The sequence below is a fragment of the Pristiophorus japonicus genome, chromosome 17, assembly GCF_044704955.1.
Source record: "Pristiophorus japonicus isolate sPriJap1 chromosome 17, sPriJap1.hap1, whole genome shotgun sequence".
NCBI lineage: Eukaryota > Metazoa > Chordata > Chondrichthyes > Pristiophoridae > Pristiophorus > Pristiophorus japonicus.
This window is the reverse complement of record NC_091993.1, coordinates 94,698,360-94,724,934: the sequence shown is the minus strand read 5'-3', so window position 1 is coordinate 94,724,934 and position 26,575 is coordinate 94,698,360. Positions and strand designations below refer to the sequence as shown.

The window sequence follows — 26,575 nt, the reverse complement described above, 5'->3', positions numbered from 1 at the left end:
AAAGATTCAGCAGTATTTTATTAGTGTGAATTACAACAAAGGTCACAAAATCCAGACAGAAAGACTTGGCGTAAACATCAGAGAATATACTGTACAGAGCCTGCAGTTCCAGGAATGTAACAAACAGTACTGTCAATTAAATATAACACAGTATATCAATGTGTGCAAGCCAAACAAGCTTCATTTTCAGAAGGTCAATTGACAAGGGAGAGGATTGTTTTAATACAGAATTACAAATAAGATCAATTAACATTAGCACAATAAATGTGTTTTTCCAATCATTTTTAGCACATATTTATGTGTTTTCTCTTCATCTGAGAGAGGTTGAAACTGTCCAGTGTTTGTTTTGTGATAAATCCTGATGTTAATACTGGATTGAAGTATGATAACATTCAAAAAGTATCATAAAAATCAACAGAGCACTGTAAAGGTTGTTTTTTTACGATTACATCTTATCCATGGAGATTTATAAAGTACTGCCTGACGTACTTGCTCATTATTTTAGATTCTTTTTTTAAACTTTTTTTTCATTATACATCCCTAATAACAATAATGTACCAAAGGCCTGAACCCAGAATATGTCCAACATTTTGCTTCCTTATTACTTCATACTGACAATACATAAATGGATCATTAACTGGAGATGGTCTTTCTCCGATACACACATTTTGTGGTATGGAAATAAAACGGTCAGTTTTCCCTACAGTACGATAGATCTATTTGGCCAGACCAGCTGACTCCTCTCAGTTAACCAACTGCTTCAATCAACATGTGGTTTTACCAATTCCTGATGCAACTAAGATTTGATATAAAATAAAAGCCAGATATCTCAAACACTCTGCCTGTCAGTGAGAAATAATTTCAGATTTATCAACATAATCCATATTTCAGGAATATAAAAATATAGAAAATAAAGAACTACATATATTCTTATATATCTTGTTGTAAACAGAATCATTTATATTTTAACTTGTGCTTTTATCAGGCATGCTGCTAATAAAGTGGGCAGCCCTTGCATACACTTTACTCAGATTTACATTTCATAGGAACGGCTAAACCAATACTGACTTGAAAGTAGGAATAAAATTGAGAGTTGACAATGTACTTTCTGAGCTGTGTGGAATTTAAAGGGGCACCAGCTTCACAAAGTATTTGATAAACCCTTATCATCAATCGGTTAATTTAAAAAATATGCTACACAATGATAATTATGTTGAGATCCATTTCTGGGTCACTAATGTCAGATATCAATGTAATAAAAATGACACACGATTCTTCCCCTTTAGAACAATAGTTTGCCAAACATTTGTATGCCGACAGTGCCGCTTTGAATGTACGTGCAACCATTCCCAGAACAAGCCATTTAAAAATTCTGCGGTGAATTTTAAAGATACCATTCAAAATACTTTTCAAATGTAGAGTTCAGATATATTATTTTGTCAGAAGATTATTATTAATGATTGAATAGCCATCATTATAGTTTTAGTGACCAACAACTACATAGCTATAAGTTAAATAAGAGCAAGGCTGGCAAGTGCCAGGAAAGAGCTGTGTATTAATAATCAAAAATGTGTTAGCACCAACAAGTTGATTTTATATTAAACACAAAAGATTGTTTTCTGTATATGCACCATTTTCAGAACTTGGCCACTTCCCAGCAGTTGATAAATCAGCTGCTTAAATCATCACACTGTGTTAATACAATGCATTGGAGTGCCCAAACTCCTCCTGAGAGAGCAGATCTGTTCAGATGAACAAGACCTTCGATAACTGGAGGCCAGCAGTCAAAAGATTTGTACGGGACAAATTCAGTTCAGAAAATTCCACAGTTCCCATTACTGGAAGTCTGTAAAATGGAAGCAAGGTGCACTGTGAACAATTGCATTATTCAGCTCATTGTTAATTTGATGATATTTGTACAGTTCATTTTTACAATATTCAGAATTACAAAATAGTGTTAATCAATCTAAATAATTACAGAGCATTTCACATAAATACATAATTGAGACTAAAATGAGGAACTATAGGCATCGCAGCCATTAAGTCCCAGACTATTATGTTGTGTATATGGAAGGTTTTATAACTAAAACATTTGCCACTTTTCATTTTATTTTACATTTTTTTTAATATAAAAAGCAGCTTCTGGTGTAATGAGCTCACTGACTGCAAGTTCAATACACAGTTTGTAATTGACAGATGTATGACATCAAAGATGTAAAATTACAGTCTTACAGATCACTGTTGTATGCATTCTGACAAAGAATGAGCAAAATGCAAGGGACTTCTACATAATACACAGGTGGATTCAAAGTCCCTATACACGGAGTATGTCAAACTGTCAAACAATCAAATAGTATGGAGATTTTTTTAAGGTTGAATCATTCCCATTTAAAGAGTGGAAATTCACATGCAAACAGAACTGCTACCCATGGAAATATCAAAATGGGTCAGTTATAATACAGAACATTTCTTAAACGGTTTCCTCTCGCCAATGCACTCAGAATAACAACTGGTAGAATACTTTCTGCCTAGTTGACCACGGTCAGATTTGGACATTGAATGCCACAAGGCATGCTTCTCTCAAATGCAATGCTTCTGAATACTTTTTGTTTTAGGTGGAGTCAGGTGGTTCAGTGATAAAATGAGTAGAAAAAAAATAACGAATGCTTTTTAAAAAAATTATACTTTTCATCATTAGTGCAGAATAGTGGAACAAAATCAATTTTTGGGCAACTTTTTGACATGCACTAGGCTTTTGGAAATTTGCGATTTGATTATTTGTATCTCATAATTGGTCTTAGTCTTTCTATGCCCTTAGAAATCACTAGGACCAAATTCAAGAGTCATCTGTCATCGTCACAGCAGCTTCTATCTGCAGCCATTGTGATTTCACCAAATAGAATGAGGGGGGAAAACTTTCCTATTTTCTAAGTTGCGCAAAGTAATCTCAGACTTAGTGCCTGTAGATTATTTAAACTATTGCAGGATTTAAAAAAAACATCCACAGGAACTACAATTGCCAGTGGGTTATTGCAATAATGTGGCTGCACATTAGACAACAGTAGCATCAGCTGTTTGGGTGGAACAGGTTCCGAGGGGCAAGATAATGATCATAAAAAGAAACCAAAAATAGGGATATGTTTCAATGCGATGTACTCCCTCTATTGTTTTTTTTTTTAAATTTTTTAGCTGTTAGGAGAAATTAGTTTCAATATGGTATCCGAGGAGTTTCAGCTGGTACCTTAAATATAGAACAATTGGCAGCACCCACCCAAAACAGAATGCTGGAAAAGGATGCCAGTGCCAGTCAGTGGTAGGTGGGCAATCACTGACTGAACCTGTGGTTGATGGTAGTTGAGTACATCTCAGGGCCATCGCCTGTCCTGAAATGATGTGCCCCATCAGAGGTACAGCACTGATGCAATTGAAAAATGTTCCTAACATTTTAGGTGATTTAAAAAAATATATTAAGTACAGGCATAGGTTGAAAATAGGATAAGGGGAGCAGTAAAGTCCTTCCCAATGCAGCCCGCCTCCCCTTAACAATCTATCCTATTCAGATTACAGAGTAAATCTCAATGTTGTTACTTGTCCTACAAGTTAACTGAGAAGCTTGCTATGAACTCAGCAGTACTGAAATTATTGCTTTTGGTTCCTATTCTATATGCCTTGCTTTTCTTCCTAAGCATCATCCTCCAATTAGAAAACCGTTAGTTAGAGCCTTGGGCATCTATGATTTGTACTTCAAGGAAGGTGCATTATTCTTCCCCATCCAAGCTGGAATATGCTACTATTGTATGTCACTTGCCCCCTGTAGTAATGGTTCAGCCACAAATTGAAAGCAAGCAGGGCCATTCAGAAAATGAGGCCTGAATAGGATGTGCTTACTGGACACATTTCAGTCTTCAGATATTCAAAAAGTCACATATTTCAACTATAAATGTTACTGATGGAGCTGAAAATGGAAATATTTAGTACTATAATCAATATGCATGATCCTCAACTATTTAGTAAGCTATTTTGAGACACTAAATCTACAGGAGGTGGCATATGTTAAATACCTCTTATAACAAGGCACCAATTCCTTCCCTCTACCCCTCTTTGCTCACTTAATATCCAGAGATTTTTCATTCAAGTATTTGATCTCTCAGATTGTGTACAGGCATGCCACGCCAGCATATAACACAACTGGTAGTCATGATCCCATGGTACACACGTGTGTCCTGGGTCCTAAATGAGTTGGCTCCTCGTTGTTTAACTCCCTTCATTAATATGTCTTGCCACTCTGCACTGCCACAAACTTCCAAGTTATCACCGAATTCTTTCAATGGATATTATCTTCAACAAATAAGTTATTATAGGTTTATACTTTTTGAACAGCATGGATTGATTTTATAACATTTTGAAACAGATTTCTGAAGGACCTAATGATGTTCAAGTTTCCAGCAGAAGTCACTCTGTGTGCTTTTAAGTTGCACAAGGACCACGGACAGCAGCATTTCATTTTTTATATTATATATTTTGTCATTTTTAGTGCTCAATTTTGCCACTTCCCCAAAATGATCCATAGCGCCATGAAATCCACGATAAATAAAAAAATTATGAAGACAGAATTTAAATGAAAAAAAGTAATTTTAGTAAATAAATTATGAACATTTTCATTATTTTAGAAATTATATCTGCATTAATTTAAAAGTGCTATTCAGTTTCAAATTTTCAAAGCCAAATATATCTCAAATTCTATTTTCTCTCAGTTTTTTGATTATGGTCTGCTGCGAGAATATTGTTTTCAATTCTTTTTGCTCCATGTTCAAAAGCACAGTTTCCATTGAAACTGCAGCACAATGATCTAATCTGGGTGGGACCTGTTGCTGCACTGAATGCTCACTGCTCCTAATGTACTTAGCCACACATTTTAATTCCACAAAGTGGTGGAGGCCCTGATCTGCCTTATGTCCAACAAAGTTCTATTTAGCCCACAACCCACTTTCAGAAATCTAATCTGGGCTAGATGAAGAGCAAGATTAGTCATTCTGATTGGAGATTTTTCCCTACAATTTAGAGAGGACAATGTTAAAAAGATCACAACACTGTCTTTGTAACTGTCAAAAAGGGTGATTTTCTAAGGAAAATTGTGCATCATGCTGCAAAATAAATCCATATTCCAATATTGCTGATCCACTGGTCCACCAATTTACCTGTCACTTAATATTTGGTAAGTTCAAAGTGTTTTTTTTTATAAAAAGAGCCATAGTGAGAAGTATTTACTGGAGGAAAGAAGGGCAAACTACATTCAAAGTGCATATAGATTTTGAACATATGCAACATACGCAGCAATGGCTGGTAACCAGTGTCAGCCATGTCTGGAGAAAAGTTTCAAAAAGAGCCTTTGCTTAGCTAGTTTGACCTTAATTATCTAGATTATCAAATACTTTTGCTTGTGATGTTTTGTAGCTCCTGATTCTCAGTCTGCAAGAAAGGCAATGCCTGGCTTGCTCGTTTTAAAACTTGCCTCATTTTCTGAACACATTATTCACAGAAAATACAGAGCAGATGTAAATGTTTAAGAATCATTACTTTCAATATACTTAATGGTTAAACATAGAATTTTATTTGGCCAAGAACTGTGTTGAACCTCAGGATAAACATACAGCTTGTTATTATTTCCAAAAGTCTGCATTTGAAGACAAGTGCATACCTCTCTGGAAAAAAAAAGGAAATTCTAATAGTTGAAAAGTCTATAATATAAAGGAATTAACTAGCTTCCTGGTCTATAGGGAATAAAACAGATTCACAAGAATACAACCCATGATACCTTTCTAACATCATCCTATTAGTATTGCTTATATTGGCCAGTTGCTCCAGACATAAAACACTCAACATGGAGGGTAAAAGCCAAATAGCTCACAAACAGTACGTACTGCTCAGAAAAATAAAACTAAAATAGCCACGGGTCATGTTGGGAAAGAAAATTAAAAAGCTTCAGGTGTCTGGCAACATTTTCATTGGAACTGTTGGAATGTATGTGAGTAAATATTGGAATTATACTTCATAAAATCTCTATCATAGCAACACCAAGAATGCAGCCTCGGTATTGTTTTAGATTACTTTCCTTCCAAGTTAACATCAGATCAGAGTTAGCTTTGAAAACCAGGAATTATAACATAACACAGCCAGGTATAGGGGAAAACATAATAGAGAACATCCAACATGTAGCAACTAATGTCATCAATTGTACTGTCTAATAATTTTCTTCACCCCATCAATTATAGTGCTGTATGAACTATGGACTTTACATTCTTGATTCCGTGCCAAAATCCACTGTAAACACACACCTTCTCATTTTATATTCTGCAGTTAGATCATTAGTGGCACACAAGGGATTATTTATAACCTCAAATAGCACGATATTCGTCTTAATATTTAAAAACACATACCTTTATCCTTCCAAAAATGAGTTTGCATGTTTTAGGATGTAACTGAGCATTATTTTGCAGAGTACCTTAAAATAGCTTAAAATGGGCCTAGAAAAGAAGCAGTCGATTTCTTCAGTAAAATTCAGTTATTTGGCTTGAGTATTTAAAACCCAAACACTATTGAAACTAGTTCAGCATTATGAAAGGGGATTAATAAAAGAAACGATTTAAGGCAACTGAAAATGCTATTACATTTCAGTTGCCAAATGGGCAATTATCTTTTCTTCAAATTTCCTGTTTAAAAATGTTTACATACTAAATATGTCCTACCACAAAGCACTTGTTCAACTTTTAAGATAATTAATATAGTATTAAAACTGGACAGATTTTCTGAAATGTATTAAGAATTTCTGATTTGGCCGCAATCGGCGATCCGGGTGCAAACTGCGCTCAAAAGGGCACTAGTTTTCAAGGTATATTTTTGCTCAAGTTTCCGCTCAAACTTATTTGCATGTCGTCGAACATAAAATCTGCCATGAACCAATGCAACCGGGCAGCATTTTAGAACAAAATTTTTTTTTGCATTACAAGTATTCTTTGACATATTTAAGAGTGGTAACCTGGTGTATTTTTATTAATACAGCAAAAAATGGGTTTATCACAAAAAATAAGCATTTTTTTTACAATCATCTGTGAGTAATCTAATTTTAAATTACTGAAACTGACTTTAAAAAAAACTATATAGAACCATTTACTAGTTTCATTGGTGTGCAGCTGTCAGTTTCTTTTTTTTAAAAAAAAAGCTTTTCAAAAGTGCCTATAAAAAATCTTAATTTGAAGAGCCTCCTCGAAGGCCTGCAAACGGGAGCATTAGCAGAACTGGCAATAGCAATTAATTTGCTCTGGGGGTGTGGCCACTTTTGTGGGCGGGGCCAGATTACAGCACGATGTTTTTTAAACTAGCGCAAAAGATTGCAGAAACTCTATTTGCGCTTCACGTAATTTGCACTTGAAATTCCTCGATCGTTTGCACTAATTACAGTGAAAAAACCAGCGCAACCTAAAGGAAACACCAGTCCATGTACCGTATATACTCGCGTATCATGCGACTTTTGAAGCCCTAAATTGTAACCTAAATTTGGGGGGTCGCATGATACGCGAGATACAAAATTTGCGGGTGTGAAGTGCTGGCCAAGATTAGGCTGTTAGGCTGTTAAGCAGACCGTATCCACGCTGAATCTCGGCAGGTATCTCCTGGGCTGGATTGCAGCCTCTATTGTCACTTGTACTGTATCTTTGCTGTGGTCTAGAGATCGCCACCCACAACTCCCTCTGAAGTTTGCTGCATTATTAGAGGCTCCATCTATCTCAGCCCATGCTTCTTTTACCCGCAAACACAGTAGAGGCTGTGGCTGAACGACGCTAGTCAAGCCAGCTGGAATGATTGCTATATCGGTGTTCACAACAGGTTAAGGTCTGTATTCGATCGTTGTTATGTGTTAGGGTCCTTGTTACGTGTTGGGTATTTGTTAAACTTGTTTGAAAGCCTAGCCTAGTGGCATCTGGTATCTCAAAAAAGTGACTCGCATGATACACGAGATATATGATAAAATCATGTTTTGGGGACGAAAATTTAGAGGTCGCATGATACGTGAGATCGTAGGATACGCGAGTATATATGGTAGTTAAAAGTCATAAATGGAGGTGTCACGAGAGAAAATTAAATATATGATTTGAAGATTTTTTTGTAAATAGTGCTGAAATAGAATGGAGATGAGAATTTTTTTATGCAGCAAGTTGTTCTGATAATAGAATGCACTGCCTGAAAGGGTGGTGGAAGCTGATTTCATAGTAACTTTCAAAACTGAATTGGAAAAGGAAAAATTTGCACGGCTCTGGTGAAGGAGTCTCCTTCTCTGCTGCATGATTCTGTGATTCTATGTTATTGTGATTATGGATTTGCTGTTGGGTTTTTTTGCTGAGAGAGATGTATATGTCGGTACTGCTGAGTCATACTTCTGGTTACACATAACTCTCTGGCCAGACAAAGTGAAGCTCTGCATATGCAAACTGCCTCACTTACAATCACAGAAGTTTACAGCACGGAAGGAGGCCATTTCGGCCCATCGTGTCCACGCTGGCCAACAAGAGGCTATCCAGCCCAATTCCACTTTCCAACATCAAAATATTGGTGTGAACATAACACGACATTTGCCTCTTTGACAACACTAAAAAGTTTAAAGATTAACTTTTTTTTTTACAAAGTTGCCTTTGTATGAGTCACAGTTATACTGCAGTGGGTATGAAGCCAAAGTAGTGTCCGAAATAACTGCCAGATGCGATCTCACACCACTTCCGTTAAACTGAACCTGGGCGGAATCTGGCAGTATACAAGCAATTTTGATATCAAATTGATTAAAAAAATGTGCAGTGTAACTGGCCCAAACAATGTACGCTGTAGATAAAATTAGAAGTTTAAACAAAATCAAGAATATAGGTAAAGAGGACATTCTTTCAAAGTGAATGCACAGCTTGCTAAATCAGAGATCAAAGATAATCTTTTGCATTGAATCAGTATCTGGGATAAACTGATGGCCAGCGTAGAAAATATCCCCCTGCAAAATTCATCAGAGGTAGGTATAACAGATTTTTGTTGCAGACTGGAAGATTAAGTTTTGAACAAATCAGTGACAGATGGGACTACAGTTCTAGAAGTGGATCATAGTATACTTGGCTATTTGTAGCACACAAAGACAGAACAAGTTTTACAGGCTGAGTAACCTTTCCTTGTTCTATGGATTTGTCGGTGTCAACAAGCCAATTAGGCAGTTGCTTTCCTAATGTACAGATATCAGTCCATTACTGGCATCATTCCAATTGCACAATGCAGTACAAGGTTTTAGTACTATCTGGAAAAATTTGTTTACAGAAAAATTTGAATACACAAGTACTTTTTGTGCTCAATTATTTTGGCTCATTTGCTTAAAGAATTTCTTCTTAAATTTTCAAAACACATCATATTCTAAAACATTAAGAATTATCTCTGTATAGAATGCTTGGCCCATTCTGTAGCTCTCCTTTACTTGGCTGGCTTGCCACATAACCTTTTATCTAATGTTTATACTTATGTGGGGAGTGCTGCTGGTACAAGTTATCAAGAGTTCACAATATGACAGGAAGCAAGACCAATTGCTGATTCGCCACCCCCGCCCCGCCCGAGTGGGCCATTGTCTGCAATTCCACAGGGAGAGGCCCAGTTTGCCGCACAACAGTTAGTCATACTACCAGCTTGTGACAAGGAGAAAGCCCAAGCATTTGTCCATATTGGGATTTATGGGAACCACTATGGGGGAGCACTAGGAGACAGTGTTCTAAATCAGTCTCAATTGCAAGCTAGACAACTCCTTTTATTCCCAGTAGTACATTTTGGTAGTTGGGCTCAAAGTTAGGGCATCCCAATATTTAACTCTTAAACTCGGTCTCGCCAGTACTACAGGCTTTCATCGTCGGACTCCTCCCATTCTCTCAACTGCGAAACACAAGAAATACCAGTTGCAAAATTATTCTCTGCACAACACACATCAAGAATGCAAGGTGTACGCAATGCGTAATGGACCGTAACAAGCCGCAATTGTGAAAAGAAATGTCGAACAAAAATAAAAGGTTATCTTAAAACTTTGTGAAAACGAAACCAATTACTTTAACTAAGAAATTGTAAAGTTTGTTTGTACATTAAATTAATCCAAATATAAAAATGGTGGATAGTTTAAATTCATGATCTACAGGGAACATCTTAATAGAGCACCATACTGCCTCAGTTCTCAACACAAAACAATTGAACTTGGTAAGTCCCTCCTCCACATCTTATAGTCACTTACTCTCCCACTTATTTTAGGGATGATTATCTGTTGACTGACTTACAAACGGAAAGGATATTCTAATAAATATTCCTTTAATCTAGTGGGTAGGGGAAGTTCTTGGATCGTCTTGGTACTTTTATTGATTATAATCCTACATAGATGTTGCAATGAAGGTGTTGCAATGTAGAGAGGTTTGGTCAGTTTCAGGTGAATGACTGTGTCTTTAGTCACTGGTGTAATTGACTGGTCATGTGCAGTTTGGGTACTTTTAGATAGCAAGGCATAATGCTGGACAAGATCAACCACGTCTTCAAAATTCTTGAGCTTTGGTTTTGCCAAGACCACTGAATCGAAGCCAAACTTTCCCTCGTTGTACTCAATGCGAAGGTGTGCGGGTCCTGAGCTTGTTTTCACTGAAAGAGTTAGAAGATATTCTGGGTTAGAGCTGTCCCGGACTAGAAATGTGCCTTCAGTGGTTTGATTCAAAATTTGTCGTGCTTCAATTGATGTGAGTGCTCCCCAATACCAGCCTGAATAGAGAAAGAACAATGAGGGAACAGAATAAACCACATCTTTTATTTTATTACATTGCATCTGAAGCTGGTAAACTAGTCAAAGCAGGAGTCTTTGTTCATTTAGCAACATTAAATGTTCTCTTCTAATTTAACTTTTAGCAATACCAAATGCAGTATAACGAACAAGCATAAAGACTATTCTAAATGTCATGAAGATGTACAGCAAGCTCCTCTCAGAAACTGAATTTATTCAATCTCATTTTCCTGTTTCCTCCTCATACACTTTATATTCTGTAATTATTCAGTAACTTTCTTAATGCTGTAATTGAATTAACATCACTTGTCCCCAATATAAAAGCATTATATATTTCAATAAGTCTTTGCAGAAGAAAGTTTCTTCTAATCTCCCCATTTCTGTATCTAGTACTTACCTTGAGGTCATGTCTCTTGTCTTCAATTTATCTAACAATGGAGATGACCTATCTGTATTTACCTTGACGATTTTGGTTATCACTTAAAACTCCTCTATTAACCAAACCCCTCCCAATTCTCCAGTTAGAGAAAATTAAGCTCTAACCTTTTCTGACCCCTCATCCCTGATCATTCTGGTAAACACGCTTTTTGCTTTCTCCAGGGATACTGTATCTCTCCTATAGTGAGGAGCCCAAAACTGCACAGCATTCTAGATCAGGCCTATGATTTTGCAGAGTCATCATTCTTTGGTCTTTTGTTCAATCCCTCTTGATATAAACCCCCAAATCCCATTTGCTTTCTTCAGCCTTTTTCTTTATCCTTAATGATGAGTGGATAGGTTAAAGCAGAGCGTCATTACAGGACAGAGGAGGCCATTCGGCCCATCGAGTCCATGCGTCTCTCTATAGAGCAATCCAGCCAGTCCCATTCCTCCGCTCTATCCATGTAGCCCTGCAAGTTTTTCCCTCGTGCCTATTCAATTTCCTTTTGAATCATTGATCGTCTCCAATTCCATCGGGTAGGCAGCGGGTTCCAGGTCATTACACTTGCTGCGTAAGAAGGTTCTTTTTCACATTCCCCCTGTATCTCTTGCCCAAAACCTTAAATCTGTGACCCCTAGATTCTGTTGTTCCTTGAGTGCACTGAAAACTTACCATTTAATGTGCACTTGCATTCTTTATTCATGTACTCAAAATGTATCACATTTGTTCTGTATTAAACTTTAACTTCTACCTACAGCTCATTGCCTTGACCTTAAGTTCTCCTGCATTCTTCCTGGCAGTCCAGATTTTGATATTATATATAAAAAACACAAAAATGGTCACAATGCGAACCCTTTGGGCATCCCACTAACCAGCACCTGCCAATCCGAGAACAAACACGCCTGGAAATAATGATTTATGAATTGAAAGAGGATTAAATTGATGTATAATCAGATTAAATATTTGCCGTTAAGTATTATTCACCATGTTGATCTTAAATATTAAAAAGAAAGTGTTTATATTGTGATTTTTTAAAATTAAATTAACATGGGGAATTTAAAATTCATAATGGCTTGGTAAGCCCAGACTTCTAAAATATGAAGTGATTTATTCCATGTTAAATGTTTGTGGCTATATTTTTCCTGTGTGTGGAGAATATTAATGCAACAGCCAAATCTGTCTCAGTAACCATCTGGTAAAATTAGCTGAAAATGGGCTGATGCAGACTACTACTGCTTTCAGAAGTACAACATGGGTTACCGACATGTTTAGTAGGCTACCAATAGAAGAAGAGTGCCCAAAGGGCTACCGATTAATATTAAAATTAATTAATAACAGATTTTCTTTCCCTGCTTTCATTAGATTTTCATTGATTTAGTGCTGGCAAATTCCTGGAAAGCTTTGTGTGAAAACAGATGCGGCACTGCAATTTACTGAAATAGTACAAAGATCTTCAAACAAAAAAAATAACATCCATAATTATTGTTTCCACAGGTGTATAAATAGCATTCAGGCAGGTAATAAGAATATAGTTTATTCTTTATGAAGTTAGATTCAGTCAACGTTCCAACAGTATGCTTTTAGAAGGGAGCAAAATCTTATTAAAACATGATTACGGATCACCACTTGATCTCGTTGCAAAAACATGAATCTGAGTTTCCTAAAATTATAAGGACAGACTCGCAAAATAAAAAGAACCAAGTACATAATCGTAAATAAGTTCCTAGACAGAAAACCATATATAAATCACCAGCATGAAGCAGCGGTCTGTATTTGGAAAGGAAAAATATAAATCACCAACATGAAGCAGTGGTCTGTATTTGGAAAGCAAATGAGACTGAACAGAGTGGAACTGTTTATGCTTAGGCTATCTGCCAATTGTGGGTGGAGGGGGGCTGGGGGAGGGGGGATGGGGGAAGGGAACACGGAGGTCGACCTTTTGGAAAATACTTCCGAGATGAAGGATGGCAATCCTGCAAGCCTTTGAAAATATATCCAGTTATATCATTAAGGTGGATGGGAACATCAGGAGTATTTGCATTAATGTTAAAAACAACAGCTCTAATTTCACAGGAGATATTACCTAGAAAACTAACTCATCACAGAAGAGCCCAGTATCTCCACAACCCACACTCAGAAAAGCTATGCAAAGTTAAAAACACTGGACAATTACAGCACAACAGGAATTACATCATGCTAAAGCATCTATGTTTAGCTGGACAACAACCCCATTCATACATTACTGTAGCTGCATGAAGCTCGTCACAGCTGTTTACATAAATAAAATAAAACACAAAACCGTCCATTAATTGAAGTCCTGCAAAAGTATATTTATTGTAAACTATAACGTAATCTCCATGAAATCTATTCAGAAGACAAGAAATTGTGCAACTTCAGAGAGTTATTTCTATTTTATATATATTTTTTTAAAGATAGGCTGGGCAACACACGTAACTGAAGCAAATGCACTTTTATTGACTAGATGTACTTTAGGTGACCAACACTTTTAAATGGACAGCATGTGAAAGCTTCACCTTCCAGTCCAATGTCTAGAGCAACTAAGGCCTTGCCAACCACTGAATGGCCCGTCTCCATTGGCAGGAGCAGGTAATTTCGGCTCAGGTATAACCAGATACGATGAAGCGCGTGTTCGTTTGCCCCCAAAACACTCCAACAACTCCAACCTCGTAAGACCAACCCTGCTTGACTGGTGTAAACATTCACATTCGCCACACTAGACAACCAAGAAACCAATTCAGACATCCCAGTAACCAATTCAATGCCAAATTAGAGGTAGCATTTTGTACAATGACCCCTATCCACAAGGAACAAGGTTAAGATTGCCCAAAACGGTTTCAAATATAAAAATGAACTGTCCTTGAAAGGCAACATAAATCACACCAAAATAACAATGATTACCTTTCTTATGAAGGGACAAATTAGAGTACATCTTACACCAAATATAGTGACATAGAATGATCTGAGTTATTTAATTACTAGTTAGTATGTCTCCTGTTATAGGAGGCTTTTTAATAATATAAAAGGGGGAGAAATTCAGGTCGTTTGCGCCTCCAGGGGCGCTAACGGGACGCAAATAACTTCTTGCCCGGGCACGCCACTGCTACTGACTCCCATGAAATTCTGCAGGAGTTAGCGGCAATGCTAACCAGTAGTGCCCTGCTCCTGCTGGTAGTGTCCCGGGTTGCTGTGCTGGTGATGACGACATCACCACCATGTGTAGTGACACATTTTCACCCCAGAGTGACAATTCGGTGGCACCCTATGCAGTTACCGCAGGCGATGTCTGTGCCAGCTTCACGGGTTGTGTACCGGGCTGTAGGCCGCTCGCAGGCAAAAATTAAAGGGGAGGTGCGGCGCTGACATTAAAATGGCCGACTTACCTTGCCCTCTTCAAATCGTGGGATGCGTGCTGTGATGTTGCAGCCCGGCACTCCGCTTCTGTGCCGGGCTACTGCCACGGCATGCCGCATCCCAGTGGTGGCCCCTTCTTCCTAACACAGAATCCACAGCGTGCCCTCCAAAGGGGAGGGCCCTGTGCTACTGCCAGCGCTATGTGCCTTTCCGCGTAGCGCTGGAAAATTCCAGAGGTTAGCATCCCAGTCCTCCCCCGAGAGGAAGTGGAGCACGTGAATTTGCGCTCCACTTCCTCTCGGGGGCAGTAGACCCAATTCACCTCCCGGGGCAGGACTTCTGCGCCTGGCACAAGAAGTCCCACCTCACAACTGTTACTGCAGTGTGCAATTTCGCCCCCAAAGAGTCTCGGATAGTACAATAGGCTCTTTCTGGTGTGCAACTGGATTTATTGCATACTAGAAATATAGACAGTTTGAGAATATGATGTCATTTCTGTTGTGTTATTGGCATCATATATTTTAAGCATCAGATTTAATTTTATGCTTTGTCATTTCTCCCTTGCCCTCCAATTATTTTTCCTTTTTGCCCAAAAGTTGATTCAGTCTGTGAAACAGTGGCACAGAGACTGGCCACCCTCTGGTACCTCACCCACCTGGCCATTCTTTACTTACGAGCTTTGACTGCAAGGCTTCAAAGGCTATTCAGCCAGAGAGGGTGTTGGAGTGCACTTTCTATCAGGAGTAACTGAATACTGGTTGGGACAGAGAACACTGGCTGATTTTCTCCTCCCTAACCAAAATGGCATTGAGACCAAACATAGCACCTCAAATGCTACCCCAATGGAAAGCAGAACAAACCTGGAATCTTCCTGGCCTGTATCACTCGCTTCTAAGCGAAGTAGTGCATCTACCAATTAAACCATCACAGGGGCTTAATGTGTGTTTAACATTTTCCATCGTTAACATTTTTATCTTGATATCTTGCACTTCTGGGACCAGGTAAGCAAGAGTACAGTCATAAACCTGTTGCAATCAATGAGAAAGACTGTTGAGTTATGTATTTATTGGTCTACTGTGATACTAAATGAATCACAGAAATCTGCTGTCATTGAGCATTATGCAGAACACTGATATTCCTTTGTTGCTCACAACAGCCTCTTGCATTTTATTATAAATTACTTCTAATAAAATATGGCGAACCTTAGCTTTTATAGTCACTCAAAATCAAGTTGCAAAACAGAAATATATTTTTGTCTGATTTTTGGGGGAGGGGATATTTTTGTTTACATGGAGATTGTTAATTATATCATGGAAGGCGGCGGGGGGGGGGGGGGGGGGGGGAGGGGGTGGGGAAACAGAATTGGCTGAGAGGAAAGTCACACATACACAGCTACAATTCAGTGACTGCGAAATTATCCAGGATCACTAACTATTTTTGGCAATTGTAATCCACCTCTCAGCAATATTTAAACAAGCCCAGCACTTCCAAAAAAGATAGATAAGCCAATCTCTAGAATGTATTATTGTAGATTGTGGAATGCCTCGAGGAATGGTGATTGATCACATGATCACTCACAGAACGATCAAATCCCAGTAAGGAACACGCAAAACAATCAGTTTGGGTTTATTTTTACTCTGTGCCCATGCCTCCCATTATTATTCTTAACACTAATCTATGTTTTTTTAAAAAAAAAACATTTTTAGCTTTCTTTCCAAAAATGATTTTAAGGTATACTATTTTATCTTTCCGCTACACAATCAAGTCCCAGTCTACTCAACCTCTCCCCTCAGCTAAACCCAACGCATTAATTTTCCCTCTCTCTTAAACATAAATAAAAGAGGAAAGTGTGTGACAGCCATACAGAATAAGAAAGAATAAGACATTTCGAGAAAGAGCTAGAAACACATGAAGACAGTCAGAAAAGCCGAAAAGATACTGGTGGTGACAATCCAGCAACTAAAGACTTATTGAATCCACCTAAACTAAGCATTATTGCTCAGTCAGTTTAAAAAAAATTAAACAGGAACGTTGTGTAAGGGGGAACTTGCATAAGCATTACAGGTTTTTGGCTCTGTATCACTGATTACTTTCCCAGTAACTATTTTGCCACTCTTTAAAAAAAAAAGGGCTTTATTATTTCATTCCTTTGCTGAAACTGAGCTGCTATGAACTTTGGACTGCATTTCCTAGAAGCAGCCTTGATCTGATGGAATGAGAAAGTGCTTTTTAAAATCAGGAATTAAAGTGCATTACAAACAGACCAGGGATCTTTAGCACTGGAAAGTTACATCAGAGTTTTATGAATTGAAAGTGAGGGCCATCTAAGAATCTCACACACCACGAGGTTTCTTTTTAAAAGGCAAAGAGACTAAATCTGATTTCTCCACCTCCCCCCCCACCTTCCTCTCTCTAGTGCTATTAAATGTTTTAGAACATTGGAATTCCTAAACAGAAAAGGACCACGGTCCATTTAGTTGGGCCTTCTACCATCCTGGCAGTCGCATGACAGAATGATATGGAGTTGTTGACTAATCGTAGTAATCAATCTTTATCAATTAGTCTACAACAGGCCCAGGCATGAGGTGAGGTAACACCCAGAGGTGGAAAGCTTTGGGAGACAGAGGTCCAAGGTTACCTATTCCTCAGCATGCTACACCTACCATATGTCATCTCAAATTACTCATGTGCTGTATCCAAAATTATTTTCTGAAAAATATCTCATTTGCATTTGAACAAATCAATACTTTCTGCTTCTACGGTCTTCCTAGGGATCCTGATTTACCACTCGCACACTGAAATAATGGGCCATAATTTGCTGTCAAAATAACAATAAGGCTAATGGTGCACAGCATTATTTATGCACAAATTTATGTAACTTCGGATGATGGGTAGATGCACGGTTAAACACTAAAACCCAAAATTGCTGTCTGAGTTTCGCCAGTCACCAGTAAATGCATTGAGTGGCGAGAAGTTGCTGGATTTCCATGGTATATACGAACTAAACTCACCTCAGAAAGCTAAGTCTTGCCCATTTCAGTCTAAGTGCCCTTTGAACGACATGGTAAGTATTAATTACTACCAGTCAACCTCTCTGGCACTGAAAATTAACTATTACAAGTGTGGAGTATTATTCCTTCAGGTTTTAATTGCTGTTGGAGATTTTAAAAATATAAAGTTAAAAAAATGTTTAATTTTTCCTTTCTAGCTCTTTGTTCTTTCGCTCTCAATCCAATCTTTCTTTCTTTCCCTTTATTTCTCTTTCTGTACCTGATCATTCTAATTTACATTTGCTTCTCAGTCCTTGCAATGTTAATTTCACAATCCTTCAATCTGACTAGTTAAGGAGATACACAGTTGTTTGCCCTGTTCACTCAGGTCCCAGATGCCCAGTTTCCCTTGCTGTGACGTCATCAGCAACTTGCCATGCAAAAAAGTTAGAAACCTAAACATGCAAGGGCAAGTTTAACAAATGGCAGATGCCATGAGATTCACATCTACAACAAATTATGGCCCAATGTTTCTGCAATTCATTGAATTTACCTCCATTCAAGCACAGGACGTGCCCTCTGGTTCTACTGTTCCGGACAAGGTGAAATAGCTTGTCATGGTCTACATTATCTAGTCCATTTAGAATCCAAAAGACAACAATCATATAACCTCTCAACCTTCACTTTTCCAGTGAGAGCATGCCCAATTTACATAATCGCTGCTCATAATCCAATCCATCCATCCCCTCAATTATTCTGGCTGCTCTCTTCTGTATCCTGTCAATAGCTGCAATACCCTTTTTGTACTGTGCTGACCAAATCTGTAAACCAGTATTCTAAGTGCAGTCACACTAATGATTTATAAAATAGCAGGATAACTTCACTATTTTGGTTCAATATTGACTTGTTAATACATCCGAACATCTGATTTGCTTTTCTCACTGTTACTGAGCATTGTTGCAATAGCTTCAATTTATTGTCAATCAGGACCTCCAGATCTCTTTCATTTTCCATGCACATTATTTTCTTTCCATTTATGTAATAGCCCCTTCTTGGATTTTATGCTGCCATGTGAAGCACTTTGCATTTCTCTACCTGGAATTTCACCTGCCACCTGTCTGCCCAATTTCCAAGTATATTCAAATCCACCTGTAGCTTAAACTTCTTTAGTTTTAGAATCTACCACCGGGAGTTGGACAGGCAGAATTTAAGGAGCTAGGAGAAAAATTAAAGGGTAGGACCTCAAAGGTAGTAATCTCCGGGTTAGTACCAGTGCCATGTGCTAATGAGTACAAAAACAGAAGGATAGAGAGGATGAACACGTGGCTGGAGAGTTGGTGCAGGAGGAAGGGCTTTCTGGGGGAGATGGGACCTGTACAAGCCGGACGGCTTGCATCTCAACAGCGCCGGGACCAATATCCTCACAGGGAATTTTTCTAGTGCTGTTGGGGAAGAGTTTAAACTAGCTTGGCAGGGGGATGGGAACCTGAGAAAAAATTCAATAGGGAAGGAAGTAAAACTGAAATTGGAAAGCAAGAATGTAGAAAGTGAATCTGTAAGACAGAGGAAACAAGGGTTAGCAAGTATTAATTAAGGAGGTCTTTCTGTGCTAAATGGTATATACTTCAATGCAAGGAGTATAGCGAACAAGCGGATGAGCTGAGAGCACAGGTAGATACTTGGAAGTATGACATTATTGCCATTACAGAGACATGGCTGAAAGAGGGGTAGGTTTGGCAGCTCAATATTCCTGGTTACAGTATTTTTAGACAGGACAGAGAGGGAGGGTTAAAAGGGGTGGGGTTGCAGTATTGATTAAATAAACTATTACAGCTGTGAGGAGGGATGATATGTTAGAGGGATAGTCGAATGAGGCCAAATGGGTCAAACCGAAAAATAAAAAAGAGGCAATCACAATGCTGTATTATAGGGACCCCCAAACAATGGGAGGGAGATAGAAGAGCAAATATGTAGGCACATTTCTGTGAAGGCCAAAAATCATAGGGCAATATCAACTATCTTAATAGTGATTGAGACAAATATAGTGTGAAGGGTATAGAGAGAGTGCGGAATTCCTAAAATGCATTCAAGAGAACTTTTTTAGTCAGTATGTAACAAGCCCAACATGGGAGGAGCCGATTCTGGATTTAGTTTTGGAGAACGAAGCTGGAAGTGGGAGAGCACTTGGGTGCCAGTGACCATAATTTAGTCAGATTCAAGGTAGTTATGGATAAGGACAAGGATAGACCAGGAACAAAACTCCAAAATTGGGGAAAAGCTAACTTTGCTAAGTTGAGAAGTAATTTGGCCACAGTGGACCGAAAACAGCTACTTGAAGGTAAATCAGTGTCAGAACAGTGGGAGGCATTCAACGAGGAGATCCGGAGGGCTTAGGCCAAACATGTGCCCTTAAAGAAAAAGGGTGGGAATAACAATTCTAGAGCCTGCTGGATGTCTAGGGGAGGATAAAGAAAAAAAGGGAAGCTTATGTCATATACCAATGGCTAAATACTGTAGAATTTTTGGAGGAATATCAAAAGTTCAGAGGTGAAATTAAAATGATATTAGGAATGCTGAGAGAGCATGAAAAATTCTTGGCAAGTACAATCAAAGAAAACCCAAAGATGTTCGATAAATATATTACGAGCAAGAGGATATCTAAAGAAAGGATAGGGCCTATTAGAGACCATGGGGGTAATAATCTGTGAGTGGAGGCGGAAGATGTGGGTATGGTTCTTAATGAATACTTTGCATCTGTTTTCACAAAGAAAAGGGGCAATGCAGATACTGCTATTGAGGAGGAGTGTGAAATTCTGGGTGAAATAAATATAGTGGGAGAGGAGGTATTAAGGGATTTGGCAGCTTTGAAAGTGGATAAGTCTCAAGATCCGGATGAAATGCATCCCAGGCTGTTGAGCGAAGCAAAAGAGGAAAGAGCAGAGGCCTTGACCATCATTTTTCAGTCCTCTTTGGATTCAGGCATGGTGCCGGAGGACTGCTAATGTGGTATCCTTGTTTAAGAAGCGAGAAAGGGATAGGCCGAATAATTACAGGCCTGTCAGCCTAACCTGGTGGGAAAGTTATTGGAAAAAATCCTGAAGGACAGGATAAATCTACATTTAGAAAGGCAAGGATTAATTAGGGACAGTCAGCATGGATTTGTTAAGGGAAGATCGTGTTTGACCAACCTGATTGAATTTTTCGAGGCAGTAACCAGGAGGGTCGATGAGGGTAGTGCGTATGATATAGTGTGTATGGACTTTAGCAAAGCTTTTGATAAGGTCCCACATGGCAGACTGATCACGAAGGTAAAAGCCCATGAGACCCAGGGCAAAGTGGCAAGTTGGATCCAAAATTGGCTTAGAGGTAGGAAGTGAAGGGTAATGGTTGATGGATTTTTTTTTGTGATTGGAGGAATGTTTCCAGTCGGGTTCCGCAGGGCTCAATATTGGGTCCTTTACTTTTTGTGGTATACATCAATGACCTAGATTTGAATATAGTGGGTATGTTTAAAAAGTTTGCAGATAACACTAAAATTGGATGTGTGGTTGATAATGAAGAGGAAAGTCATGGGCTGCAGGAGGTTATCAATCTATTGGTCAGGTGGGCAGAATAGTGGCAAATGGAAGTGTGAGGTAATGCACTTGGGGAAGGCCAATAAGGAAAGTGTATACACATTAAATGTTAGGCGACTTAGAAGTGTAGATGAACAAAGGGACCTTGGAGTGCTTGTCCACAGATCCCTGAAAGTAGCAGGCCAGGTGAATAAAGTGGTTAAGAAGGTAAGAAGGCATACGGAATGCTTGCCTTTATTGGCCGAGGCATAGAATACAAGAGGAGGGAGGTTATGCTCAAATTGTATAATATACTGGTTAGGTCACAGCTGGAATACTGTGTGCCGTTCTGGTCGCCGTATTATAGGAAGGACGTGATTGCACTGGAGAGGGTGCAGAGGAGAGTTATGAGGATGCTGCCTGGAATGGAGAATCTTAGTTATGAGGACAGATTGGATAGGTTGGGTTTGTTCTCCTTGTAATAGGAGGCTGAGGTGAGACCTCATTGAGGTGTATAAAATTTTGAGGGGCCTGGATATAGTGGATAGCAAGGGCCTATTTCCCTTGGTGGGGGGGCCAATTATGAGGGGGAATAGGTTTAAGGTGGAAGATTGAGAGGGGATTTGAGGGGAAGCTTCTTCACGCAGAGGGTTGTGGATGTCTGGAACTCATCGTCTGGAAAGGTGGTAGAGGCAAAAACCCTCACCATATTTAAAAGGTGCTTGGATGGGCACATGAAGTGCCATAGCCTGTAGGGTTATTGACCTAGAGCTGGTAAGTGGGATTAGACTGGATAACCTCTTGTTGGCTGGTGCAGATATGATGGTAAGTACTTCAGGGAATCGAAGACGGCCAGAGTGATCTCCTGGACTAGTTTTGATCGCCTGGATGGGTCGGAGAGGAATTTTCCCAGATTTTTTTTCCCCCAATTGGCCTGGGGTTTTATCTGTTTTTTTGCCTCTCCCAGGAGAGTGGGGTGGAGTGTAAAATGTTGCGATGCATGAGGCATTGCAGTTGTGTGGGGTGGACTGGTTGAGCTGATACTCTTTACCTGTCCGCCATTGTTCATTGGTTTATAGGTAACCTTCAGGGCTGCTGACCAAGGGCCGCATGGCTTTGTTAGCTGGCGTGGACACGATGGTCTGATAAGGCCTCCTTCTGCGTTGTAAATTTCTATGTTCTATCTACTTGAGGATGAGGAACTTATGAGGGTTATGGACAAAAAGCAGAGGCGTGGGACTAAGCACGACTGCTCTTTCAAAGAGCACTACAGGCCAAATGGCCTTTTTCTGTGTTGTAAGTTTCTATGATTGTGATTCGTTAGCTTTGTATCAAATACACATTGTGCTTGTGACTCCTAGCTCCAAATCGTTAATGAAGATATTAAACAAAATATGTCACAAAAAAAAGACCCCATGGGACCTCACTAATAATATTATCCCAGGGTTAAGACAATCCCTGGACCACCAACAGTTGGGTTCTATTGGTCATCCAATTACGTATCAATTGTAAAATATTCCCACTAATTCCCATTTTATTTTCAGTACCAGCCTAAAATCCAAGTAACCACATCCACTGTCCCACCCCTATCAAGCTCCTTTGTCACAAAGAAAACCAGCAAGTTAAATTGGCAAGATCTCCTCTCCATTACCCCATATTGTCTTAATGTTATTTCTATCCATATGCCCCATGATCTTTCCTTTTGTAAGAGTTTGCATAACTTTACCCACAATGGATATCAACCTCCCTGGTCTGTAATTTTCTGGGTTACTTTTGCTACCTTTAAAAAAAATATTAGGTGTAACATCTGCCTTGCTCCAGTCTGTAGGCACTTCTCTAATATTCAGAGATTTCTGGAAGATTTGTGCCAGAGTTCCTTGTTATGTAGCACTATGCAGCATCAGTTGTCAGGCCCTTACCCAATCCCACTTTCATGCTCCACTCCATCCCTTGTTTTACTTTTCGCTTATTCTAACTAAAAAATGTTTTGTTATCCTTCACTTCTCTTGCCATATTCAATGCAAAATTTATCTTTGCCATTTGATGCCCTTTTTTATACTCCAGGCATTCCTTTTGGTATTGAATCTGTCTGGATGAACACCCAATATGGACATCATTGTGGGGGGTTATGTGGAATTACTGAATCTAATTGTGTGAAGGAACTGAATTAAATTCAGTCAAGATTTACAATTGTGGGTCAACAGAAGAACCACCAAAATTGATCACAGAATACTTCTGACTTGACCTCTCCAAGTGTTGTTTATTTTCATTTACACAGAAATGAAAGAGTTACGGTGTGCTAAAGAGTGGTTGACGAAGTGTCAGAGGTAGAATGAGCTGCACTAGAAGATACTGACAGCTTGTCAAAAAGTAAACATTTTCCCTTTATTCCCCATTCGTAAATCAAGTTTTGCTATTATAGCCAAGTTTTTAAAAATATAACTTCCCATCATTAAAGGAAATTCGACAATATTTATGCTGAGCTGGGTTTTACTGAAAAATAAAATAGAACACTCAAAATATGAGTATTTTACTCAGAATACTACACTTTGTTTTCTTAGCTTCCAATAGTCTGGTTTATACAGTTGCTTATATCAATAGTTTACACTTGGTGTTTTATGCCTCCACTCAGGATGTGCACACTGTCCTGTTTAATAATTCCCTACTCTGCTATTTATTTCAATAAAGAGTTTAAATGTTTTGTTTTTGGCCATTTCACATGATGTTATAACCTGTCTCACCTGCAACCCCTGCTCTTGTAGTTTTCTTTTTGATAATGTTGAGGCAAGTAAAAATGCATCTAAACTAAACAGTGAGCATTTAAAAATATGTATCTTCTTTTCATATTCTTAAATAGTGGCATGCAAAGTTCTTCCTTACTGTTTGTCCATCTGAAGTCTGAATTTATTACAGTTCAAAATTAATTATAGCAGTGTGTAATTTACAAAGTTAATGTTGATTTCAGAAAGAACAAATGAAAAATAATCCTTTCTAAATATGTCCCATTCTCTCGCTATTATAACAGAATGGCACATGAATTAATGTAATATATATTTGAATAATTATCTTCCCGATTTCTGTAAGGGAAAGTTGCTAAACTTCCCGTCTACATTGATTGTTTGGTATTTTGAAACTTTCAACTTGCTGACAATACTCCAAAAAGTTACAAGAATTTTAACCGAAAATTTCAGTACCTTGCAAAAAAATATTTACTGTTAGAATTAACAGGACAGATTTCTCATATAGTTGTGAGATAGATAGCATTTGAACCATTAAACCACAACGGACAAGATATATCTGGGATAAAATATGTAGCATTCATACCGGGTGTTAAATCAAATCAAATCCCTATTTATAGAAAAAATCAACAGTGGGCACTCCGTTCTAGTAGAACAAAGGAGCTATCTCACTCCAGCACATTTTAAAAAGAGCTCTATTCACAAACCGACCCACGCATATCCAGACAGGCATGATTTAAAATCCATATGTTCATGCATACTGTACCTGTGAGCTCCAAATGACTCATGGTGCAGGAGATACGGAACAAATCAGAATGTCCTTCCCGGAGGTCGGGCGGGTCCTGAGGCGAGTTGCTGGTGCACAGCTGGGTGACTGCTTTCTCCTGACAGATCATAGAAATGGTGAATTCAAATAAGCGCCGAACCCACTTCAATAACATCGGCCAGGAAGAGCTTGCTTATATCGCCCTAAATCTGGACAAGGAGCAAGATGGTCAATAGTGAAACTGCCACAAACTCTTCACACATTTAAGTGCTAATACAATGCGGCTACTCCAAAATAAATCTTCAGGAGCGAACCTCACGCGAACCCCAACAGCCGATCTAAACGAATTAAATTTTGTCTCCAGCACCTTTTTCGCAATTCAGGTTCATTTCCCAAGCAGGAACACAACAGCAGGCGCGCCTACTACAGTAGTAACATTAATGTATGCAGGTAAGACCGAGAAATGCTTTCGAGTAAAAATCAATCGCTCCGATATAACGATTCGCAATTGTACATTTCAGATCCAGTTGCTGTGCTCGCTGCTCAGTCAAAAAAAAATGAATGATGTTGCCACCAACATTCGTTGAAGTTAATTAATAAATAAATCATTTGCATGGACTAATTGCTCCATCTCCCCCACCCCACACAGGCGGGTTACTGAATACCGAACGAATATGCTCTCCGTGTACCACGGTTCTAAAACATTAACACACACCTTTGGAAGAAAAGCGGAGCGGTTCTCGTTTAGTAATCCGGTTCAGTGGCTTGCGAACATCGTGCCGAGCCTGGGAAGCAGCACACCGTCACCTCGTGTAACTCCACTATTAACAGCCAGTCACTTATTGAATAGATTCGGCCTAATGCAACCTTCTCTCTCGATCCCGACAGGCGAAGTCGAAGCACACGGGCGCATATATGTGTGTGTGTGTATGTCAAATAAAACGAAAATGGAAAACCTTTTGTTCGTTTGTGATTCTTGGAATTACTTAACCCTTTGAACAAAAGCTCTGCTTCATTTCCCACTGCCCCAATGAATCCTCGGCTCCAGTGATGCGCGCCACACTCTCAACTTCATACGCACACAGCCCGTTTGGCTTTCGACTTTTTCACCCCTCAATTATTCAATTTAGATTCGCTAGTGATCAGCGAGGGGAAGGGAAGATTTCCGACGCGTACCTTCCAAGTTGTGGCGAACGGGTCGGGGATTTGTTTTTACCGAAAACAAGAGAGGAATTTTAAGCGAAAGGTCACGGGGCGATCAGCAGACAGAACGCCCCGACCCAGGGAGCAGACCGAATCTCCACTCCAACTGCTCACACTCAACCTCAGGTCCCCCCTCACAGTCATCACCGAATGCGTTAACGTCTGAGACACGCCTACGAAGCTCCAACGCCTCCTGCTTCCCGTTTAACACCCCCCCCCCCCCAAAAAAAAAAATACAAGCAACTTGGGGTGTTGTGAGAGAATGGTTGACAAACAACAAATTGTTGGAGGAAGCATCATTGGTAGAAATGCAAAGGTTGGGCAGGACAGATCTCTGCGGGCTAGTGAGGGATGCTACTACGGTAAGTGGCTGTCTTTTTTCTTTGTCGTCGCTTTGCAGTGAGTTACTGATGCAAAACATTTGCAAGCCGCCTCTTTTTTTTGGTTCAACAGGGCAGCTTGCTGAGTTCTGGCCCGCGGTTTCCAGGCACAGGCGCACGCGCTGCTTTCCAGGAACTTTCCAAGAATCAGCGTCACCTGCTCTTGTTGCCGTTTGGGCGTCGACCAATCGGCGGCAGCTCGACCTCCGCCTGCTATTGTGACGTCGCGGCCGGGGGCGGGGTCCAGTGACGTTGCGCCGGCTGACTGAGGATTGAGCTGCGACATGGGTGAAGGAAAAGCTGCTGGCCGGGGGTGGGATAGTTGC

At 39.3% G+C, this 26,575-nt stretch overlaps 1 protein-coding gene across 1 annotated transcript; it reads right to left on the bottom strand.

The window, feature by feature from the left end:
• LOC139227858 (suppressor of cytokine signaling 2-like) lies at window positions 1–26,051 on the bottom strand. The gene is made up of 3 exons (XM_070858947.1): window positions 25,382–26,051; window positions 24,667–24,875; window positions 1–10,806 (listed from the first exon to the last, which is right to left on the bottom strand). The coding sequence occupies exons 2-3, from the start codon at window positions 24,839–24,841 to the stop codon at window positions 10,334–10,336; spliced, it is 648 nt and encodes a 215-aa protein (XP_070715048.1). The 5' UTR covers window positions 24,842–24,875; window positions 25,382–26,051; the 3' UTR covers window positions 1–10,333.
• Window positions 26,052–26,575: the final 524 nt, after the last annotated feature.

Excerpts from the sequence above, each read along its gene's own strand:
- LOC139227858 (XM_070858947.1), bottom strand. The coding sequence starts at position 24,841 with ATGTTATTGAAGTGGGTTCGGCGCTTATTTGAATTCACCATTTCTATG. Across the intron at positions 10,807-24,666 it reads GAGTCATTTGGAGCTCACAG|GCTGGTATTGGGGAGCACTC; the intron begins GTACAGTATGCA and ends TTCTCTATTCAG.